Here is a 21522-nt window from a genome sequence, read left to right on the forward strand (position 1 = left end):
TCTCTTTTGCATTAAGAGCTTCTCTGTCACCTCTGATGAAGATTCTAAATTAAACACCAACATGTATTCTTATCTATGTTTCCTTTGCTTCTAGTCCGGGGGAATTGGCTTGTCCTTTGAGTAGAAAAGAAGTATTTCAGTTTTAATGTAAAATTGTAAGGAAGGGATGGGAGAGTACTTTCAATCTTCCCCTTTTCATTTATTTTGATTTCCTTTCTTGTTTATCTTTTAGCAGGGGATTCCTGTTGTGGGTTTCGCCTGTTATATAATTATTTTATAAAAAAAAATTAAAATGATTTTTATATTTTCTTTGGGAGATGGGAATGACTGTTTATTTAATTGAGAGAAAAATTATCACAGGGTAGGTGAGGAGGCTATAAGAAGAGTTGTTATGTTTGCCTAGAACAAAGCAGTACCAAAATCTAGAGAAACAAAAGGGCAATTCTATTTCTTGTTTCTCTTTTGGCTGGCTACTTTTGATTAGATATCTAGCTTAGATTTTGGCCACTAACATCAACATCTTCATCATCATCATCATCATCATGGCTTCGTCAAACAGACACTGGCCTAGCATGTTCAAATCCAAGCCCTGCAACACCCACCACCAATGGCAGCCTGACATCAACCCATCTCTCATGTCAAGTGGTTGCCACAGAGCCCCATACACCTCAGGTAATTGACACAATTCGCAGCTGCAATGAGAACCTTCAACCAAGGTTTATTCAGGTCGTGTTCTCTTTTTACACTTAATTAGTTGCTTCAACCATTTTCAAGCATGAAAATGGGCCAGCTAAAGCCCTCTAGCTCACCTGAAATCCTTCCTACTTCAGGCATCTCGGATTTGTCATGACCTACATAAATAAGTCATCAGTTATCTCATTAATTTGCTCTTTCAACTGATAATCTTTTATAGTAGTTGATTATTTATGTTGAATGACGTGACCCAAGAGAGAGATGAATAATTATAATCTGTTGTTTGAATTGTTTACAATTTTATGCTAACATCTACTGCAACAGTTACAGGATGTGAAGAGCGTAGTCCTGAGCCTAAACCAAGATGGAACCCGAAACCTGAACAAATTCGCATACTGGAAGCCATATTCAACTCCGGAATGGTTAACCCACCAAGGGATGAGATAAGGAAAATCAGAGCTCAATTGCAGGAGTATGGCCAAGTAGGCGATGCCAATGTGTTCTACTGGTTCCAGAACAGAAAATCGAGAAGCAAACACAAGCAGCGCAACCTCCAAAATTCTAAACAACAATCCCAGCAAACTCCTCCAATGACCAATATTACCACCATCACTGCACCTTCCTCTTCCTCATCCTCTTCCGAGAAATCTTCACCAAAAGGAGCTAACAAGAGTACTCTCTCCATGAGTTCTCCAAATGTCATCGATGTTTCCAACTCTCCAACTGCTTCTGTGAACCAGGCCTACTTTCATCAGCCCCAAAACGAGTTCTTGAACGAACCCTTTTTCTTTCCTGTGCAACAGGCTGCTGCAGGAACCGGATTTACGCAAGGGTTTGTTTTCTCTGAGCTAAATAATATGGTTCAAGTTCCTGAACAACCAGTTGGACCCTGTACAAGTCTTTTGTTGAGTGAGATATTGAACAATGGGGCTTCAAAGAAAGCACATGAAGAAAAGATGAAGATGCAGCTCCAGCTTAACTGCCCTGGTTCCACTGCTCCTAGTACTCACACAATTTCTCCTCTCACTGCTTCCACCACTGCTACTATTACTGTTCCATCTAATATCAACCACGTTCAAGGTAAAAATTTTCAATTTTCTTTGTTCTTTCACAATTAGGGATGTTAATATAAGTTTTGTCGTTACTGGTAGAAAAGGTTAGTACCAGTCTACCAGAATTTACACCAATATTTCATGGACTAATTGATGCACCAAAAGCTTTTGCACACGAGGGGAGAATATTTTTTGGTCATATGTGGTAAGGAATGAGGATAAAATGGTCATTTAGAACCGGGATTTGTGATCATCATTGTCTCTAGATGGACGTGTGCATGGCTTGTTCTCTCTGAAATTGACTACTGCCTTGGTCTTATATATGTACGTTGAGTGATTCTCTGTTGGCAGGTGTTGGGGAATCGGGTGTAGTGGGCCCCGGCGGTGCGGCTAGATCGGCGGTGTTTATCAATGATGTAGCCTTTGAGGTGGCCGTGGGGCCCTTCAACGTGCGGGAGGCTTTCGGTGATGATGCTGTCTTGATCCACTCCTCGGGTCAACCTGTTCTCACTAACGAGTGGGGTGTAACCCTGCAGCCTCTTCAACATGGTGGATTTTACTATTTGGTGCGCTCATCAATCCCCTTCTCCGTATAATGAAGGTGACAAGCTTTGTAAAACCCTTTCTTAAATTTGTTTACTGTCATCAAATATACAAGTAGTAATACATCATCTCCCTGCAATGCCATTATGTCTAATTTTTTTTCTAACATATGATAACAATGTGCATGACAGCTTGTTATTTCTAAGAATTGAAGATAAGTTCCTTTTTCTCGTGTAAACGCTGGAAGCTTTCTGCTCCACCAATTAAGTTTGTTGATTACTGTGTTTTTCTTGATTTGCAGGTTTAGAAATGTGGAAATGGATGACATAGGCTGACACTGTCCTTTTCTTCTCTCTCTCCCTCGTTTCTCTCTCTCAAGGTTGAAACGTAGCTTTAGGTATAGTCCTTAGGGCTCTATATATTATGGTTGTATCTGGAATAGTATGAAAGCGTTGTTCACCAGTGTATTCTCTAATATCTTGCTATAAGGCAATTTATGTATGAAATATGCTAGTAATTTTGCTTTAAACATGCATGGAAATAACGATACAAGTTATTACCTACGCTACAACTTATAATTTCATGATCATGTTCAACTATGGTGAACTCATTCTCCCAAAAATTCAGGCAGTTTTTTGTTTTACTTGCTCATTTTTCTTCAAGAAAGTAAAACTAAAACTTATTTTTCCATAGTGTTATATATTTGCCACTCAGAAATTGCAGCCATTTAGTAGCTCAAGGAATTGCAGATTTTCCTATATTTAGGGTTTAGAGTATTGTTCCAAGCTAAAATGAATCGATTTGGGTTTTTCCTTTTCTGTGCAACTGTGAAATTGAAGAGTCAGATTGTGTACCAAAAAATTTAATACATATCATAGTCAGGTCACAGCAACCAAATTCTTGATGTGAACCTCTTAATTGTTTGTCTTGGAGGCTATATCTCATCTCTGAGCAATTAAAGTGTGTAACTATCCAATCAACATAGGGTAATTACCTGCTTCATGAACAAATTTGGAAGCCAAAGTGACTTCCTTAATTTCTGTAACGTTCAGCGAGCAAAAAAGAAAAAAAAACAGTAAAAAACTTGAGAACCTACTGTTGACAAGCATGTCATTGCAAGGCAGCTGTACTTCTTCATGCATACAAGACTCATCGGTTCTATGTTATTACTATTTGAAAATTTGAAATGATTAATTACCCATTTGCAGGCTTATTAATTAGGCAAAGACGAGTTTAATTCTAATTTGAAAAAGATGTTCTAAAGGGACAATATATAGATAGGGAGAATCGTGGAAACTAATCATGTATCTCCTGTAGGACTCTAAATTTGTCTTACTTGTTGTTCACGATAAATATTGCAAAGAGTTTGAACTTTGTCCGTCTGTAATTCAAAAATAGGGTTTTACTTAGGATTCACCCAACATCAAACAACCTATTCAAAGGCCATCTGTGTATCTTAGAGCGACCGAAGACCAAAGTACTTAATGTTTCGAACTATTTTCTAACATGAATGTGAAAACCCTGACCGCTCCCCCAAAAAGGGGTTTGGTCGGTCTGTAAATATTTGCCTGTTGTTTTTGGTATTGGCAGCATTGAGCTATATGATCTGCTGAGTGGGGTAAAGGAGCGGGAATCCACCTTGGTGTTGAGTGGTGCAGATTTTTTACGTGCACTCTGGTGAGAACAGTGTTAACCCTCTCTCAGGCCTCAGGCCTCAGGCCTCACACTTTTCGATTTGACAAAGCGAGTTGGATATGTCGAAAAAGAAAAGAAAAGAAAAGAAATTCCTCGCCTTTTGCTAGCTGCTTCCCCAGTACGTCACATTTCGCAAAGATTTACTGTGCTTTTTGCATGAACCATCAACAGTGATAATCATGACTACTCCGACCCTTTAGAAACATCAAACTTGGATTCCAAAGTGGATGGAGAAATAAGCAATGGCTGGCCGTGCAAAGCCCCTTTTCGGTTTTTGCTAATCTATCTAGCTTGGGCAGGGTCCAGAGGCTGAGAAATGGGAGACCTGTACATTTAACAGAACACGTGGCGTAGGCAGAGTGGTCAGGTTTTTCTATACATGCCCACACGTGGGGAGATTAGGTGTGTCAACAGTGTCTTTGATTGGATTGTTCTGCTCTTTTGTTGCAGAGGCACTTCTGTCCAAAGTGTAATGCAAAGTGCAAACCAAAAAGATCGGCAGGCTCCATCCGCCATGAAAAAGCTCGTATCATTGGGGCATAATCCATTTGCATCACAATACAAAGATTAGATTGCATTTTTCCAATCACCAACACAACTTTTTCTCTGTTCAACTCTTCAAGATGATGCAAAAAGTTTTTGGTACAAAGATAGAAAGAAAGAAAGAAAGAAATACTCTCTTTTTTTAAGGATTTATTAATCTACTTTGATTTATAAGTTAAAGAAGAAAATTTCATCCAACTCATCCTGTCGAACGTTCTGTTGGGCTCTGAGTCCATTAATTCTCTGGTTCCTTGTTTTTGTCTAGTTGGACTTCTCCAGCAGATGGCCAATGGGCTGAAGAACGATTCCCTTGGGCAACACATTACTGACCAATCCCATCTTCTTTGTCGGTATTTCCTCTATCTGTTTCTTCTGCGAAATTACATAAATTCAAACCCTTTCTTGAATTCTTCAAGATAATCATGATGTTGTTTGCTTTACGCTATAAACTCTCATTCTTTACATAATTAGTTATTGTCTTTGTTTTAGCTTTTATGTGTCCATCTCATCCTATTATTGATTCTTACTAATCAGTTATCTAAGATTGATTTATCTACATGATCCACGCTTCATTATCTCTTGAATTATTTTACCATTTTTTATCTAAATTGTTCATTAGACATTAAACAACTTATGCATGATTCATTGCAATGACATTATTAGCTATTTGGTTGATGCAAATCATTCACTTCAGATATGCTTCCTAACTATAATTGATGATTTAATTGATTATCAAGCCACTAAAGTTGGATCTTCATTCGTTTCTTTTCCCTTTTTGCCCATTCCTTACTCTTTCATGATTTCAGACAAAGGCTGTTAGTTGTAACAACAAAACCAAAATAGTAAGAAAATCAATAATTTTGTTTTACAATATTTCTTTTATTTTTTTATATCCTTTGAAATGGTATACGACAATGTTCCCTTAGTCCCACAATTAACCAATTCTACATGAACCTTAACGACCCAGAAAAGAACAGCAAAAATTAATTTCTCTATTTCAGAAATTTCAAAGCTTTACATCACAAAATAAGATGAAGAATAAGTATTTGATAAAGAAATGTATTCCTTGTTTGATAGAGACAGACATGAATTGTGATCATGAATTAATGTTCCAATTTAATTCAAATTTAAGTGGTCAAAATCATACACTTTGATCTAATCAAATTTTGTGTCCTTAGATTGACATTTCATACATCTCTGTGTAAAAACAAAAACAAGAATCTACATGTAGTTTAATAGTGTCCACATCTTTCAAAATATATTAAAAGAAATGAATTCCGAATTTCACATGTTAAAGAAAAAAACATAATACTTAAAACTTATTTAATATATTTTAAATAAATTATTATTTTTTATTACATTCGATTAAATTCTTACACTTCTATTTTGAATCAAATAAATTTTTATAATTAATAGTTGATTAATTATCATTAGTAAAAATATCACTTGTAATTTTTTATAACATAGTGCACGTGCTATATTGATATATCATAATTAATAATGATAATATTGTCACATCATATTTTCACTCTCTATGTCAATATCAAGTTTTTTTTTTTTATAATTTGAGAAGGGAGATTCAAGCTCTACTCTTTAGGTAGGCCATTATCATCAATCAATGAGTCAAATATTCGAGTATTATATCAATATCAAGTTAACATGATATGAATATAAAATAACAAGTGATATTTTAATTTATAATTATAAAAATTTATTTAATTTAAAATAAAAATACGAACATTTAATTGAATGTAGTATAAAACTAATAATTAATTTAAAATTTTTAAATAGTTTTAAAATTTTTAAATATTATATTAAAAAGTAACCCATCTAATTTGTTGGATGAAAACAAAAAGGTGAAAACGAGCAGATAAGGACTGTAAAAAATAAAAAAATTTGGGGTTAAAAAACAAAATTAGGCCATGGCCAGAAACTTTTCACCAAAATCTCGTGAAAAGAGGTTAATTTTGGTTAGCCCACCACCAGCCATCATAATCATAGCCATTTGCCAACTAAAGACTTCCAGCTTTCAGCTGTGTTCTTTTCTTTTCTTTTTTCCTCCAGACTTTCCCAAATCCCAGAATTAAAAAAAAAAAAGGAGAAATGTTACCTTAACACGTACCCAATAACAAGAAAAAAAAAAAACGCGTTTCTTTTTCCTTTTTTCTGTTTATTCTTTTTTAAATATTTTGACGCCAATCGAAAACAACATCGGACGACAAAGAAAAACAACAAGAAGAGGGAAAACAAAAACGAACATAAGAGAGAAATGGGAGCTTACAGGGCGGATGATGACTACGATTACTTGTTTAAGGTTGTCCTGATTGGTGACTCCGGTGTTGGAAAATCCAACCTTTTGTCTAGATTTACAAGAAACGAGTTTAGCCTTGAATCTAAGTCTACTATTGGGGTTGAGTTTGCCACCCGTAGCATTCATGTTGATGATAAGGTTGTTAAAGCTCAGATTTGGGATACTGCCGGACAAGAAAGGTATTTGCGTTTGGCCATTCTTTTTCTTGAGTGCAGATCTTGATCTGGGTTTCTTGATTTACTGTTCGTTTTTGCTTAATTGGTGGATTTGGATCCTTTGTTGGTGTCATCTGAAAGTTGGGATCTTGCAAAATGAGATATTTTTGAGATTTGCGTTCTGCAAATGAATGAATTGTATAACTTTTTTGGGTAATGCAATACATATGGTAATTCAATTGGAAACAACAGATTGTCTTGTTAAAGGAAATTACTTGCTAATGTTCATTTTTGTCGTTGTATTGAATATTAGATCTTTTGTTTTCCTCTGGAATAGAGTAAGGCTAGCCTGTTATTTTTGCTGGAGCTGGTGGATTATAATAACTACGTCATCCTCAATAGGAAACTGGACCTTCTGTTGTAATGCGGTTGCCTGCTTTGTTTTTTTGTATTGATTGCCAATTCTTTGTTTGATTGCTGGAGTGAAACATTGCGAATTTGGAATTTATATTTTATGTTAATGTGGCCTTTGTTCTCATATTAGTACTTGTCTATAATGCTTATTGCTTTACATGACCATCCAAGAAACTTTTCTTTTCTTCTTTTTTTCTCTTTCCTTTTGTTGACTGTTTGTTGTTTATCCAGTTCAGAAAGCGTAGTATTTCTTTCATTATCGGACTAACTATTACTGCTAATGAGGATAAGAAGGATAGAAGAGATATTAAGTTATAAAACCAGGAATTAGTTGATGACAATTGGAATTAGGCATAAAAACATTGTAGTGATATCTTTATAAAGTTGTTAAATCAAATTTTAGTTTGTAAAAGATTTGATCTATGACTAGGGTAATAAGCCAGGCAACCAATGGACCAACCCTTGGGACCTACTACTTGGGAATGGAGTACATACCCCTAGCACTTCATTTTGTTCTTTGGAATGGATGTTGATCTGGGAATTCTTATTCAAATTTACAGAGTTGGCTAGGGTAATATTGTTATAGAGTTCCATAGACTAACATATGGCTTTATGATCATTATTTTGGCTAAAAATATTATGATTCTAGTTAGTTGAATAAAGGAGAAAATGTCATTTTAGACCTAGTTGTTTCCCATTTGGTTTCCTTTTATTAACATAGAAGAGAAGAAAATTTTAAAGAAGGCAGTCTTAAGAAGATTGCTTCTGTTTCTTCTAGCTAGTTATAGGTTCCAAATGGGATATCACATCTTTTTACTTCGTTTAACTTCTCAGACATGCTTCTGCAATGTACATTATGGGTAAGCATTAATTGGATCAGGACTTTTTTCCTTTTTCTCCTTTCCACAGTGAAGGGAATAGTTTCTTCATGAGTTCCTTGCTTTGACCTATAAATATAAATTTCTTTGATTCCTAATTTTCCTTCACTGTGCTTTATTCACCTGCCTTTGCTCTTGAAGCTATACTTAATAACTGTTGGGGGGTTACTTTTAAAGTATTATTCCTGGCTTACCAAAGAAAGACTTTAAAAGTAGGCAGAAAATAGAGCATTTTTATGGCTGGTTTTCGTTTATGGATCACCTTTTACAAATATCTGGACATTTTTTTTCCTGAATTTGGTGCAAATCATGATTCATAAAGTTCTAGGAATGTTATCTAATTTCTCTGTATACTGTCTTTTGCCAAAGATATCGTGCAATAACCAGTGCATACTACCGTGGTGCTGTTGGTGCTTTACTAGTCTATGACGTCACGCGTCATGTTACATTTGAAAATGTAGAAAGGTGGCTGAAGGAACTTCGCGATCACACTGATGCCAACATTGTGATTATGCTAGTTGGGAACAAGGCAGACCTGCGTCACTTGCGAGCAGTTGCCACTGAAGATGCAAAATCTTTTGCTGAACGAGAGAACACCTTCTTCATGGAAACTTCTGCACTGGAGTCTCTGAATGTTGAGAATGCCTTCACAGAAGTGCTGACCCAGATTTATCGTGTTGTAAGCAGGAAAGCTCTAGATATTGGGGATGACCCAGCAGCTTTGCCCAAAGGCCAGACGATCAATGTAGGATCAAAAGATGATGTATCAGCTGTGAAGAAAGTTGGATGTTGCTCGGCTTAAGCATGGGGAATAAGTCTAGAGATATTTATCTTTGAAATTTAATGCCTTTGTTCATATCTACATAGAAGTTTCCTGACAGCACAAAGAAGAAAACATCAACAATGTATTAACCAGTTGACATTGTGCTTTGGATGCTAAACACAACTCATTTATGTTAATTAGCTTAAACTCTAGGACTTAAGATTGATGGTTTTATGTTGTTTTTCTTTGTTAATTTCAAACATTTTGCTTTTAATTCCTTTTTTGTTTATTGCTCTAAGTGCTAAATCATCTTAATTTTACTTAAGTTTGTTTCGAATCATTGTCTGACCATTAGCTTATAAAGCTTGTCCTTCTGCTATGCTTTGAGCCTTTGATGTTAGGGGGTGTATGATTATGTTAGAAAATCTAAGCTCCTCGTATAGCATCTTGTTTGTTCTCCAGATGCCAGTTATGCTCATTAATTTTCGTAATTAAAGCTAGGCTCTTTTAACAGTGTTGAGGTGCTCATGATGATGATTCCGATCATCTTGTTTGCCCTAGTTCACAAGAAATGAATTCGTTTGCTCTCCTCGTTTGGCCGTACATGGCAGAGCAGTGTACAGTGAAAATTGCTTGGCCCAATTACAGGGCATGTTGAGAGGGCTAGGAAAAGAATGAAGCACCCTTTCCTCAGCATCGTTGAACTTTAATGTCTTCCTTAAAAAAGTAATGAAAAGAAAAAGGAGTCAACCGCAATCACACAACAGAGTTCACTGCAAGGTTGGACATTGGCAGGCTTTAACAGATAAACTGCCTGAAGAAAGAAACTTTACATCATACTCAAATAAGCCGATAGAGCTTCTGTGAACAAGACAAGTGGGTTAAAAAGAAACACCAAATTATGAGGACTTCATTTTTCATCAAGATCCGATCACTCTTTGCAAAGTGAAACAAAAACTATGATTGGATTATACACAACAATCTCTTCCAAGCTCAGCTGTCTAACACCAATTTCAGCAGCCTTTCTTCCTGGTCGTCATGGCCTCCCCAACAGTAAAGTTCATTCTGGATCAACAGTCGAACCAAGAAGCTTATCTACTGTCTACAAAGAAACAAAGTAGGCGAAATTCAGAACAGTGAACAATTATATAGCGGACAACAAAGCAGTTGTAAAATGCATGCCCATTGAGCAGACATAGTCTTGTTTCGCTGCACCCCCTCAAAATTTTTGGCCCTTTGCGTTTATGTGGATTATCTATGAAATAAACGAAATAACATTGCAGGAAAACAGGAAGCGAAGAAGACTTTGAGCATATACTACTATCATACAGAAAGCAAGCTGAATTTTTTTGAAAGCTTGTGAGCTTGACCACTGGACCCTCGGAAGTTTGGAATGCTAATTCTTATTCAATAAATTAAATAAAAAAGATTCTCTAACATGGTTTACTAATTCCAATTCAAATACTATAAAAAAAAAAACCCAGTATCCCAATTCAGAGCTAAAACAATATTGATATAGAACCAGAAATGGAAAAGAAACCTAATTCAAATGCTGCAATTATCAAGTCAAACACCCAACAAGAAGAAATCAGAAAAACTAACTAAACTGACCAGAAAATTGATGTAACATCGAAGATCACTTTGGATGATCGTTTTTGTCGGAATCAGACTTGAAGGAGGGAAGAGGATTAGAGCCCTTGATGATCCAACCGAGGGCAAAAAACGAAACCCCAGCGAGAATAGCAGTGCCCCAGGCGTGAGAGTACCATCTACTGTACTGCCTGATGGCATACCTCCATTGATCTCTCAGTGTTGCCGGGTCCGGGTTTGTTAGGTCGGGTGGGTTGGGATAGCGGACCTTCGGTCGGCCCGATGAATCAGCGGCCGTGTTGTTGCCGAGTTCTGGGATCGATTTAGAAGTAGAAGCAGAAGAAGGAGGCAGGTTTTGAGGGTGTTCGGGCTTTTGGTGGTCTGACATGATTACTTCAACTTTGAAGAGCAAATCTTAGTTTGAAGCAAGAAGTTGTTGGAGAGACTGAACACTCATATATTGCTTCGACCTTTTTAATGCCAGCTGTAAAGATGAGAACACATGGCAACAAGAAGATGATCCGCCTTTATCCTTTCTCTTTTTCTTCCTTAAATTATTAGCAGTACTGTAACTTTGGTGAATTTCCTTCTTGTTGGCTCGACCGGAGGACATGCATGATCATCTTCTCTTCTTCAATGGACTTAAAGCCGGTCCCTCATTTTCATGTTTGTTTTCAATTAAACGCGCCTTGAATGAGGTAATTTCCCCCTCTTAAACTAGAAAATGAAGTCACATTCAAAAGCCAACAAGGTCTGACTCGCTGCTGCAACATTTCCCAGCTCAAGGTGGGAGCAGTGTGCTCCCTCCTCACCCCAATCCCCGAGATTCAACTTTGACAATGAATCCTTGATACTACTAAACAAACAATAATTCCATAACAGCCAGTACAATTTTCAGAGCATAATGAAATCTATTCACTTCAAACCAAATGGAAAAAAATAATTTATATATGTCGTATAATGAACAATACTTTTTTAAGGAAAAATCTTTAAATATAAACCATCTATTTGCCTAAACTGTAGAAAGCACATATTTCTTCCACTAAAGGAAACACTTGTTGTATATGCTTTGTAAGAAAGTCATTTTCGAGCTTCGGCCTTCTTCTGCTCCTTGGCTGAAACAATCAAATATGAATGTTCATTAATTTCAAAACGTCTACTACCGGAAAACTAGTTTAGAAACAATCGTCGTGGCTCCAGAGTCTTACCAGCCTTCTCTTCTTCTCGTTTCCTAGCAGCTTCTTCCCTCTGTTGCCGTATAAGGGCTAGGCGCTCTGTATCACAATTAAACTCCAAATAAGTCTTCTTATTTCTTTTGTCTTTCCTTTGAAGGGAAAAATGGCAGTACACTGAAGCCCCAAAGGGCAGACTGTCCGTAACCATCAAACAAAGCAGAATTAACTAGATTGAGTGATTTTTTTCCAGTGAACAGTGGTGATTAGGTATATATTGGCCTTGTAGTAGTAAGTTAGGATGCAAAGCAATCTGACAGGTTTGAGATTTTTAGAAGCATTAAGCTTGTTCATTCTCACACAGGCAAATATGTCTCCTCAGTTTAATGTACGCCCTAAACTGGAGTAAATAGAGGCAGGGGAATCATATGCTGCAAGACAAATTGAAAATTGGCATGGTAACTAAATTCTTTTTATATATGCTGAAGTAATCTGAAGTATGTGTAGCTGCGCTTATTGCCTCAAATGACCAAAATAGTATAAACCGAGGTTAGTATCTGCAGCTTAACCTATATTTTGAATCTGATAGGTGGAGAAAGTAACACAAGTAAGTTTGATATGAGGTATAGCAATATCTGATTAGCTTACCCAAATCTTTCCTCGCTTGTTCTGTTTTCCCTTGCTCCTGCAGCCTCATATATCGTTCATGGGCTCTCTGCTTTTCTAATTCCTCCCTGTAAACAAATAGAACAAATATAAGATGGAAACATTCACACAAGGAACATATAAAAACATACAAAGATGTAGCTCAAGACAGAAGAATAGACCCAAAAAACAAACCATAAGTTAAAAAGTATCCAAAGCAGAATTAAAAGGAAAAACAATAAGAGCGTTTACAAACCTTTCACGCCTTGAAAGTTCAGTCGTTTTCCCAGTCTGCACATGAGAGAACAAATCAAAACATAAAGAATAAAGCATGTACATAACATACAATCACTGAAACAATTTATAACGAGATTTGTGAAACTTACATCAACATCTCTAGCTTTCAAGTTCTTTGGCTTCACCAGATTAGGATTGTTGATCTCAATAACACCTTGAGTTCCCTTGCGCTTTTGCTATTGGTTGGCAAATAGGAAACAACATCAGATTTCATTGGTCATTCACAAAAATAATCCAAACCATATGCAGAAGAAATTGGCATACAATTAACAAAGCCCGATCATAGTATGTACTTACATCAGTTTCATCATCAGATTCTTCTCCAGACTCCTGTCCAGATTCCTCCTCAGATTCTTCTTCTTCTTCTTCTTTGTATTCAGCTTCTTGCTGACAACATTTAAGAGTAAAGAGTGAGTTCTATAGTTTGACAAGACACATGCCTATAAAATTGTGCATGAGTGCGTCTGTTAAAAACCGAGAGTACCCGCTTAAATGTGCGAGGACGAGAAGAGGTACCAGCAACTGCAAACACAAAAAATCATAAATGAAACAAAACACGGTTTGATTAGGCAGTGTGCTCTCAAAACTGATTGAAGAAGAAAGAGCATCAGTTAACCCTAACTCAGACGATGTTTCAGTATTATCGGCAATCTTTACGAGCAAAAATTGACCTAAAATTTACTCTAGCAGACAACATAAAATTTCATAAAAACAACTGTTCTAACTTTTTTTCTAGCATCCATTGTGGAATTATATATATTCAAAGCCTACGGGGAAAAAAGCCCAACCAGATCAACCTTTCACAAATTAAAATAACATTATGCAATTTCAACTATGTTTGTCGATCATAAAATTAACGGTGCATATACCTCCATAACTCCCGATAAAACCATAAAAAAATCCAAAATTCTACTTTTCCTCGAATTTTCTTGAGAAAATACATCGAAAAAAACAGAAAATTGAAAAAAAATTTAGAAGAAGAGTTCTTACGCAGCTCCTCTGGAGTAGAGAAGTGGCGTTGACCGGTGGGCTTAGCCTTGAATTTCCCTCTTCCCATTGTTAATAACAGAGACAAAAGAAAATCGACGAACAACACGAACGGCTGCTTTTCTACTCTTTAAGATAATTTTCCGAAAAGGAAGTAAAGATTGCTAATTTGAGGTTTATTGCTCTTCGTTTTATTCCTCGCTGATTCGAAGAACCCTAGACAGCCCCCGTCTGGAGTTTTCTTATGTGCGAGTGTTCGTATCGGAACCCCTTGTTCCTTTTTTCGGTTATAGGAATCTGAGGCGTACATATAGCAGAGAGTATGATCTGACGGCGCAGGTCAATTGCCCCTCAATATCACTCCGTATTATTGAAAAAATAAATAAATCTTTTCATTTTCCTAATTAAAAAGTAAAACTTTTCCTTTGCTTTCACTGGTTTTTTGGCCAAAAAAAGCACTTCATTTGTTGAATAATGTGAATTTTAATTAAAGAATTAAGCATTTGTGCTACTTTCTTGCTAAATACATAACAAATCTTCTAAAGAGGAGGTTTTGCTTCAATGATCATGTCTCACACCAGGGCATGCAGCTTCTCTACAAAAGCATCCATGTAAGAATTTTCAAGCCCTGGGCCTAGAAGGAACTCCTTCCATTTAGCATGGTTGACCCTTGCCTCTTTCCCCACTTCACTATCATCATCCATTACAGCCTTCACGGCCTTGCAAACGCCATCCTTTCTGAAAAGTCCATCGTCGTCACCTTTCTCAACCTCGACTCCAATTCTCAAATCTCCAGCCATCAGTCTTGCATTAATGATCTGATCTCCAACATTAGGCAGCAATGCCAATTGGCAATCATTCACCATAGCCTCTGCCAAAGAGCCAGAGCCACAGTGAGTGACGAAACACCCCACGGAAGGATGCCTCAAGATCAATTGTTGCGGCACCCAACCTCCATGAACGAGTCCTCTTCCTTGTACTCTCTCCTGGAACCCTTCTGGCAATGCTGACTCTATTGTTTCGGCTCCCATTGGTGGTTTCAGGGCAACCAAGAATGGCAAACCTGTCTGTTCAAGGCCTAAAACCAATTCCTGGAACTGATCTTTTTTGAGAACACACTCACTCCCAAAGGCACAGAATATCACGGTCTTAGCTTGAAAGCTGCTCAATAACTTTTCCCATCGTTCTTCTAACGCCAGTTTTGGTGGCTCTGGCACTACTGGTCCTGCGAATATCACTGGCTTTTCAAACTGGTGTCCGATATAATCACAAAAAGGCCCTTCAATCTCCCTGCATGTCTTGAAACTGATAGCATCACAGTCACTTAAAGACCTTAGCTGGCGCTGCACAAATGAGATACCACTTCCATAATCCATTGTTGTTACAGCAGCTAACCCTCGAGCTTCATGGGTGCGTAGCTTGATACTTGAAGAAGGGAAACCTTTCGGAGGCTCCAGGAGATCATGCCCTGTCAAACCTTTCTCAAGAATCTTTCTTGCTGGACTAAGAAGATATCCAATAGTTGCAGAGCTAACGATACAATAAAGCACGGACTTGATGCCTAGCCTGCGAGACAAGGCTGGCAACCAGCAAGTGAAATCAAAGAAAACGAAATGGGGTTTGAGTTCAAGGAGGGAAGCTTCAATATCAGGTTCCGTGAGATCCATGGCGGTCATAATGAGAGGATGCAAAGGGAAAGGAACATCATTTGTTGTTTCAGCCCCATGGGGGAGACCTTCAACGTGTGGAACGGTGATCGGAATGAAGGTTATGAGATCCGGGTGGAGATTGAAAGCCTCAACCTTGCGCTGTGTTTTGGCAGGCAAGAAGAAAGAAATCTTGTGGCCTCTCTCTGCTAGCTTGTTGGCAATATGGACAAATGCAGTAATATGGCCAAGGGCAAACCATGGATACAATGCAATGTGAAAGGTTTTGTCAGCCATGGTTGGTGTTGTGTGATAGATCCAAAATACGGTGCTCAGTTAATCAGGAAACAAACTGGGGTCCCTTAAATGCAATCCTTGCATTGCTTAAATACAATGCCGGGAACCTTATCATTTGGTTTCCCTTTTTTAAAAGCATGCCTGGTTTCTCTGTTTTCAGTTTCCTGGAGAGCACAAAATTAGCACTCAAAATATGTTTGGTGAGTAATGTTAGAAGGCCTTTTTAGAAAACGAAAACCAAAATATGCCAAATTTGGAGGAGAGAATATATTTCCCGTTCTCAACAGGAAGGATTGTACTAATCAGGAGATTGGTTGTGATTCACTGATATTATCATCGGTAGATTTCTTTTTGCTTTTAATAGGCATCGAACAGCCACTAGAAAGGATCTCAATTATAATATAAACGAATAATACATCATTGGTTTTGTTATCACGATTATTATTAACTTGAAAAATAAAATACTTGATCAAGATTCATGAAATCATCACATCAGCGCATGCAACTTCTCAACAAAACTATCAATGTAGGAAATTTCAAGCCCTTTGCCTAAAAGGAAGTCCTTCCATTTAGCATGGTTTGCCCTGGCCTCTTTCCCCACCTCACTATCATCGTCCATCATGGCCATCACTGCCTTGCAAACATCGTCTTTTCTGAAAAGTCCATCTTCTTCACCTTTCTCAACCTCTACTCCAACTTTGAGATCTCCAGCCATCAGTCTTGCGTTAATTATCTGATCTCCGACATGAGGCAACAGCACCAATTGACAATCATTTACCATAGCCTCTGATAAAGAGCCGGAACCACAGTGGGTCACGAAACACCCCACGGAAGGGTGACTCAAGATCAACTGTTGCGGCACCCAACTCCCATGGACAAACCCTCTTCCCTTTACTCTCTCTTGAAACCCTTCTGGCAATGCTGACTCGGCTGTTTCAGCTCCCATTGGTGCTTTCAGGGCAACTAAGAATGGTAAACCTGTCAGCTCAAGACCTAAAACCAATTCCTGGAACTGATCTTTGTTGAGAACACACTCACTCCCGAAAGCACAGAATATCACAGTCTGAGCTTGAAAGCTGCTCAGCAACTTCTCCCATCGTTCTTCTAATGTCTTATTTGGTGGCTCTGGCGCTACCGGTCCTGCCAAAATCACTGGCTTTTCAAATTGTTTTTCAACGTAATCACAATAAGGCCCTTCAATCTCCCTGCATGTCTTGAAACCAATAGCATCACATTCATTTAAAGCAGTTAATTGGCGCACAACGAATGAAATACCGCTGCCGTATTCTCTTGTTGTTGCAGCTGCTAGTCCTTGGGCTTCATGATCACGTAACTTGATACTCGAAGAAGGGAAACCTAGCGGAGGCTCCATGAGGTCCGACCCTGTCAAACCTTTCTCAAGAATCTTTCTTGTCGGACTAATCAAATAGCCAACAGTTGCAGGGCTAATGGTACAGTAATACATGGACTTGATGCCTAGTCTGTGACACAACGCTGGCATCCAGAAAGTAAAATCAAAGAAAAGGAAGTGGGGTTTGAGTTCACGGAGAGAAGCTTCAATGGCAGGTTCTGTGAGATCCATTGCAGCCATAAGAAGAGGCTGCAGTGAGAAAGGAATATCGGTTGTTGTTTCAGTGCCGAGAGGGAGGCCATCAATATGAGGAACCTTAATTGGAATGAATGTTATGACATCGGGGTGGAGATTGAAAGGCTCAAACTTGCTTTGTGTTTTGGTTGGCAAGAAGAAGGAGATTTTGTGCCCTCTTTCTGCTAATTTGTTGGAGATATGGAGAAATGAGGTAATATGGCCAACTGCAAACCATGGATACATTGCCATGTGAAGAAATTTTTCACCCATAGTTGCCTTTTTGATAGGTCTGAAATACGTGATCAGCTAAATGGGGATCAAAACTGAACTTAGAAGTGCCCTCAAACGTTAAGCATTTAGCTTGCATAAAAGCTACTTAGGAACCAAACTTGAACCAAACTCACTAATGCATTCAATTTTGACAAACACGAAACTTATCTGTCTTCTATTTTATGTTTACATCAAGTCATGGGGACCAGAAGATTGATATTGAAAATCTATGTTTAGTCCAAACCAGGCAAATTGTTTTCTTGATTCTTAATCAAAATGATAAAAGCAATATTGGAAGCTGAGCTAACTAGCTTGATTTATGTGATAATAATAACGGCATGCATACAGTTGATAGTTCCATTACAATAACAAATTTCGCTGATATTTTCTATAGAATTTTCATTCCCTTAACTTAGAGCCGTATTGCTGTGCGTACGAGGGGAGAGATATTCACCCAACTCAATCTCTTGGGAGAATTACCCTTTAAATTAGTCTTCTCTAATAACAAAAAAAGGCCTGGATTTATTGATGTCACCAACTTTGTTACAAATGAGCTCCTCCAAGCAATGATTACTGGATTGGCCTTGCCAATGCAAAGCAGGAATCTGGATTAACTGACATCAACAACTCAATTACAACAATCTCGTTTGGAAGGCGGATTTTGAGACCACGTTCAATTAAACCTGCTTGAGACATATGGATAACATGAAAGATATCAACACAAACCCACTAGCAACACGTTATATTAGGACTGATAGATAACAAATGAAACAAATTCTTACCAGGGGAAAGTTTTCTTCCACCATACAGCTCTTTTGCTAAGGGATTGACAGCCCAATGATTGACACCCACCCGACTTGTTGGTTGGAACCCAACTATTTTCCCTTCGGTTGACAAAATCACCTACATACCAAACACAAGGACAAGCAAGCAAATATAACCGATAGGCTAGAAAGAAGACAAAGAATACAAAATCAAAAAGTAAACCAATGAGTTTACCTGATAACTAGCAACATCCTGGACAGATGATTTTATATCATCATCAATTTTCCCCAAATCAGCAGAACTAGCTGAATCATCCTCATTACTAGAATTAGCTTGATGAGGTACTTTCAAGTAATTTGGTATTTCACCGATCCAGGCACTAAGATCAGTTTCGGTGGCTATGTCACCAGGCCAGCCAAAAGCATCCTTAATCTTTTGGATAACCAAGATACAAAATGCTTCCAACTACTCATATGAAGTCAATGTATCAATTTTTACATTTAAAGTAACTTTTAAATTTAATAAAGTAGAAAAAATGAAATGATAAAGAGAACTCAAATTTAGACAGCAACCATAATGGATTTAAGACCTCCCAACATTAACCTCTATATTGTCAGTGATGTTAAAAGATAAGATTCACTTGCATGAAATTGTGCCATACTATTTACAATTTCAGCCACTAAGAATGGCTGAATTTAATATTACCGTCATCTGTCAGCACTTGTTAGTTGTTAGTAGACAGATACATACTAAGCAATATATTCCCACCTTTTCAGCGTGTACGGATTGAATTGTTGTAGACTCAATAATTGATGACGGTGGAGACCTAGATCCTCCAGGGTATTTTCCTCCTTTGTGTAGATGAGGAAAACTAAATTGACTGAGAGTACTGATGGTAATGAGAAGAATTCCACTTGCAACGGTGGCAGATACCATTCTCAAGAAAGAGGAGCTCCTCTGTAAGAAATAGAAATAATCAGACCAAAGCCAATGAACTTAACTCAATTCATCCCAACTAAACTCAAGACATCAAACACTACTTGAAACATTTCTCAGCAAGATCCTCCAAGATCATAAAAGCCTAAACCCCTAGAAAACAAAAGACCACAAAATAAGAGAACAATTAGTTTAAGCAGTCAATTATAGCATACTGTTCATGAAATGCCAAGTATTAATATTGAATATTCTCCGAGATATGAATTCAAACATCCATAACTCTACCCTATAACGGGTTTAACATTTTTTCAAGGAATTGACAAGATTTTTCCACACACTTCCACGGTTAAAAGCTTTGAAACTTATTTAACATTTTCTTAACTGATTTATACATTTGCAAGTTTTTACCCATAACCACCTATCTTGAAATGTCTAAATATCTAGTACCAGGCAGCCCAGATGAGGGGAAAAGGTTAGCATAATCAAACTAAACAACAACAGAGCTTCTACTATTAACAATTACCAATAAGTAAAACAGACGCAATCAATATGCATTTGAATACCTTTGCCTTGGACAAGCTGTTGTAATTGGCAACCACACCACAGCGTAGCTGTTTGTTAGGCAGTGAGTAAACATCTTCATAGTACATATCTAATATATCAGCCAATCCAACCTACAAATTTTTGTTAGCTAGCTTCAAAAAGAGAAAGCAAATATTCCAGCAAACAATGCAGAGTATAAAACTAAAACAGCATGAAAACTACACCTTAATTATCATAATGAATTATCCAGATGACATACAAATCAAGAGATTAAAACTGAAAGGAAAGAATAAAGTACCATCTGGGAGTGTGTCAAAAGAACTTCCCACCTATTCTCATCAGATTTTATCCATCCTTCAAACTTTAGATCCTTAAGTGTATTTGCATCGATTTCTAGCCGATAGGCAGGTATAAACTCACTTGTCCAAGCACTAAACTCAAGACCACCAATCTTATCCAACTTAGAGTGCATAGATGGCGTCCACCAATAGTCTTTTCGCCTCAAATCCATAGTCTTGACACTCTCTTCACTTGAATTAAAACTTTCAAGAAGACTCTTGGCATTTTCAACTATCTCATCCTCAAACATTTTATATATAACAACCGATAAGTCTTTTGATTCAATTGCTTTTGACTTCCGAAACCACTGAAAGAAGTTAGAAGAAGTTTTTCCCAAAAAATTATCCAGAAAATGTCTTTCAGTGCTTTGCAATGCCGAGATGCAAACAACTTCACCAAGATTGGAAATAACCCTTTCTTCCGATGAGCTGAGAGTGAATGAGCCAATAACCTGCTGATACAAAATGCATAACAATAGAACTGAACCTATCAGTATCAAGTGGCACCTGCAGAAAAGAAATTAAATATGGCATTACACGAAAAAAATTTGACACAGATAACAAAAGCAATAGATTCCACAAACAAGATATAACGGTTATTTCTAACCTTTCTTGGATTTTCAAGATCCTCCATATCTCTTTCAGTTCCAGGACGAAACAAAACCAGTTCGAAATTCCAAAACTTTTGTATAACTACTTGCCTAAATGTCATTGCCAGTATGTTTTTCGATGATGTTTCGGTTAAAATATCTTCAGAGAGTGACTTTCTCAGCTTTTGAGCTTTTTCTTTAACTTTCCTAGCTGGCAAAAACTGTTTACCAAAAATTAAATTTTGAATGATAAATATTGAAAATCTAATTTCTAATTTCAATAAAGGACGGAAATGAACAATACCAATCGGGTCGAAACCGTGGCGTTTTTGGCGATGGAACTAGGGAAAACAGTTTCAATAACCATAGCAGGTATACCGGAATCGACATGCTCCGTGGCGGCTCGACCTCCATCAGCAGCCGCAGCCGTTAAAGCCTGTTCAAAGCCGACGGCTCCGACGAGGGTGAGGCGAGCCAGGTCGTTCTCGTAGGTTCGAACACAAGGGAGCGTGATTCCATCGGAATCCGTTATGAATTTTAAGGCTTCCGGTTCGGTGGATGGAGCTGGCTTCGGAGAAGAGCGGGAGAGGATAAGGAGGGGAACCGTGGGGTTGCAGAAGGGTAGTGTGGGGAAAAAGGGTAATTTTCGAGGGAAACAAGAGGGAAATTGGGTGGGAAATGTAGGGGAAAGGAGAGTGACTGAGTGAGCAAATGCCATTGATGGAGAGAGAGTTGAGGATTTTGGGAGGGTTTTTGATTTTGAACGCCCAGGGCCAGGAGCACGTTAGCAACATTACACGTGTAACACGGC

At 37.7% G+C, this 21522-nt stretch overlaps 7 protein-coding genes across 9 annotated transcripts; 2 read left to right on the forward strand and 5 right to left on the reverse strand.

Moving 5' to 3' along the window:
- LOC18596760 (WUSCHEL-related homeobox 9) lies at positions 385-2869 on the forward strand. The gene is made up of 4 exons (XM_018122721.1): positions 385-672; positions 1018-1773; positions 2097-2346; positions 2590-2869. Exons 1-3 carry the CDS (start codon positions 543-545, stop codon positions 2339-2341), a joined length of 1131 nt encoding a protein of 376 aa, XP_017978210.1. The 5' UTR covers positions 385-542; the 3' UTR covers positions 2342-2346; positions 2590-2869.
- LOC18596761 (ras-related protein RABA1f) lies at positions 6561-9324 on the forward strand. Its single transcript, XM_007025434.2, has 2 exons — positions 6561-7016; positions 8654-9324. The coding sequence occupies exons 1-2, from the start codon at positions 6796-6798 to the stop codon at positions 9084-9086; spliced, it is 654 nt and encodes a 217-aa protein (XP_007025496.1). The 5' UTR covers positions 6561-6795; the 3' UTR covers positions 9087-9324.
- Positions 9747-11284, reverse strand: LOC18596762. Its single transcript, XM_007025435.2, has 2 exons — positions 10659-11284; positions 9747-10149 (listed from the first exon to the last, which is right to left on the reverse strand). The coding sequence occupies exon 1, from the start codon at positions 11023-11025 to the stop codon at positions 10684-10686; it is 342 nt and encodes a 113-aa protein (XP_007025497.2). The 5' UTR covers positions 11026-11284; the 3' UTR covers positions 9747-10149; positions 10659-10683.
- On the reverse strand, positions 11470-14019 carry LOC18596763 (28 kDa heat- and acid-stable phosphoprotein). The gene is made up of 8 exons (XM_007025437.2): positions 13742-14019; positions 13236-13273; positions 13049-13138; positions 12841-12927; positions 12711-12745; positions 12458-12543; positions 11846-11911; positions 11470-11752 (listed from the first exon to the last, which is right to left on the reverse strand). Exons 1-8 carry the CDS (start codon positions 13806-13808, stop codon positions 11718-11720), a joined length of 504 nt encoding a protein of 167 aa, XP_007025499.2. The 5' UTR covers positions 13809-14019; the 3' UTR covers positions 11470-11717.
- Positions 14296-15772, reverse strand: LOC18596764 (UDP-glycosyltransferase 79B30). The gene has a single exon (XM_007025438.2). The coding sequence runs from the start codon at positions 15679-15681 to the stop codon at positions 14311-14313; it is 1371 nt and encodes a 456-aa protein (XP_007025500.2). The 5' UTR covers positions 15682-15772; the 3' UTR covers positions 14296-14310.
- LOC18596765 (UDP-glycosyltransferase 79B30) lies at positions 16169-17539 on the reverse strand. The gene has a single exon (XM_007025439.2). The coding sequence runs from the start codon at positions 17537-17539 to the stop codon at positions 16169-16171; it is 1371 nt and encodes a 456-aa protein (XP_007025501.2).
- On the reverse strand, positions 17829-21492 carry LOC18596766. 3 transcript variants are annotated; one of them, XM_007025440.2, is made up of 8 exons: positions 21016-21492; positions 20729-20932; positions 20082-20573; positions 19804-19914; positions 19073-19261; positions 18539-18769; positions 18322-18442; positions 17829-18222 (listed from the first exon to the last, which is right to left on the reverse strand). In XM_007025440.2, the coding sequence occupies exons 1-8, from the start codon at positions 21427-21429 to the stop codon at positions 18110-18112; spliced, it is 1875 nt and encodes a 624-aa protein (XP_007025502.2). In that variant the 5' UTR covers positions 21430-21492; the 3' UTR covers positions 17829-18109. The 3 variants fall into 3 exon arrangements, with proteins under 3 accessions (XP_007025502.2, XP_017978025.1, XP_017978026.1); XM_018122536.1 differs by having other exon boundaries at positions 20082-20576; XM_018122537.1 differs by lacking the exon at positions 20729-20932 and having other exon boundaries at positions 20082-20576.

The sequence above is a fragment of the Theobroma cacao genome, chromosome 6 (genome assembly GCF_000208745.1).
Source record: "Theobroma cacao cultivar B97-61/B2 chromosome 6, Criollo_cocoa_genome_V2, whole genome shotgun sequence".
Lineage (NCBI taxonomy): Eukaryota > Viridiplantae > Streptophyta > Magnoliopsida > Malvales > Malvaceae > Theobroma > Theobroma cacao.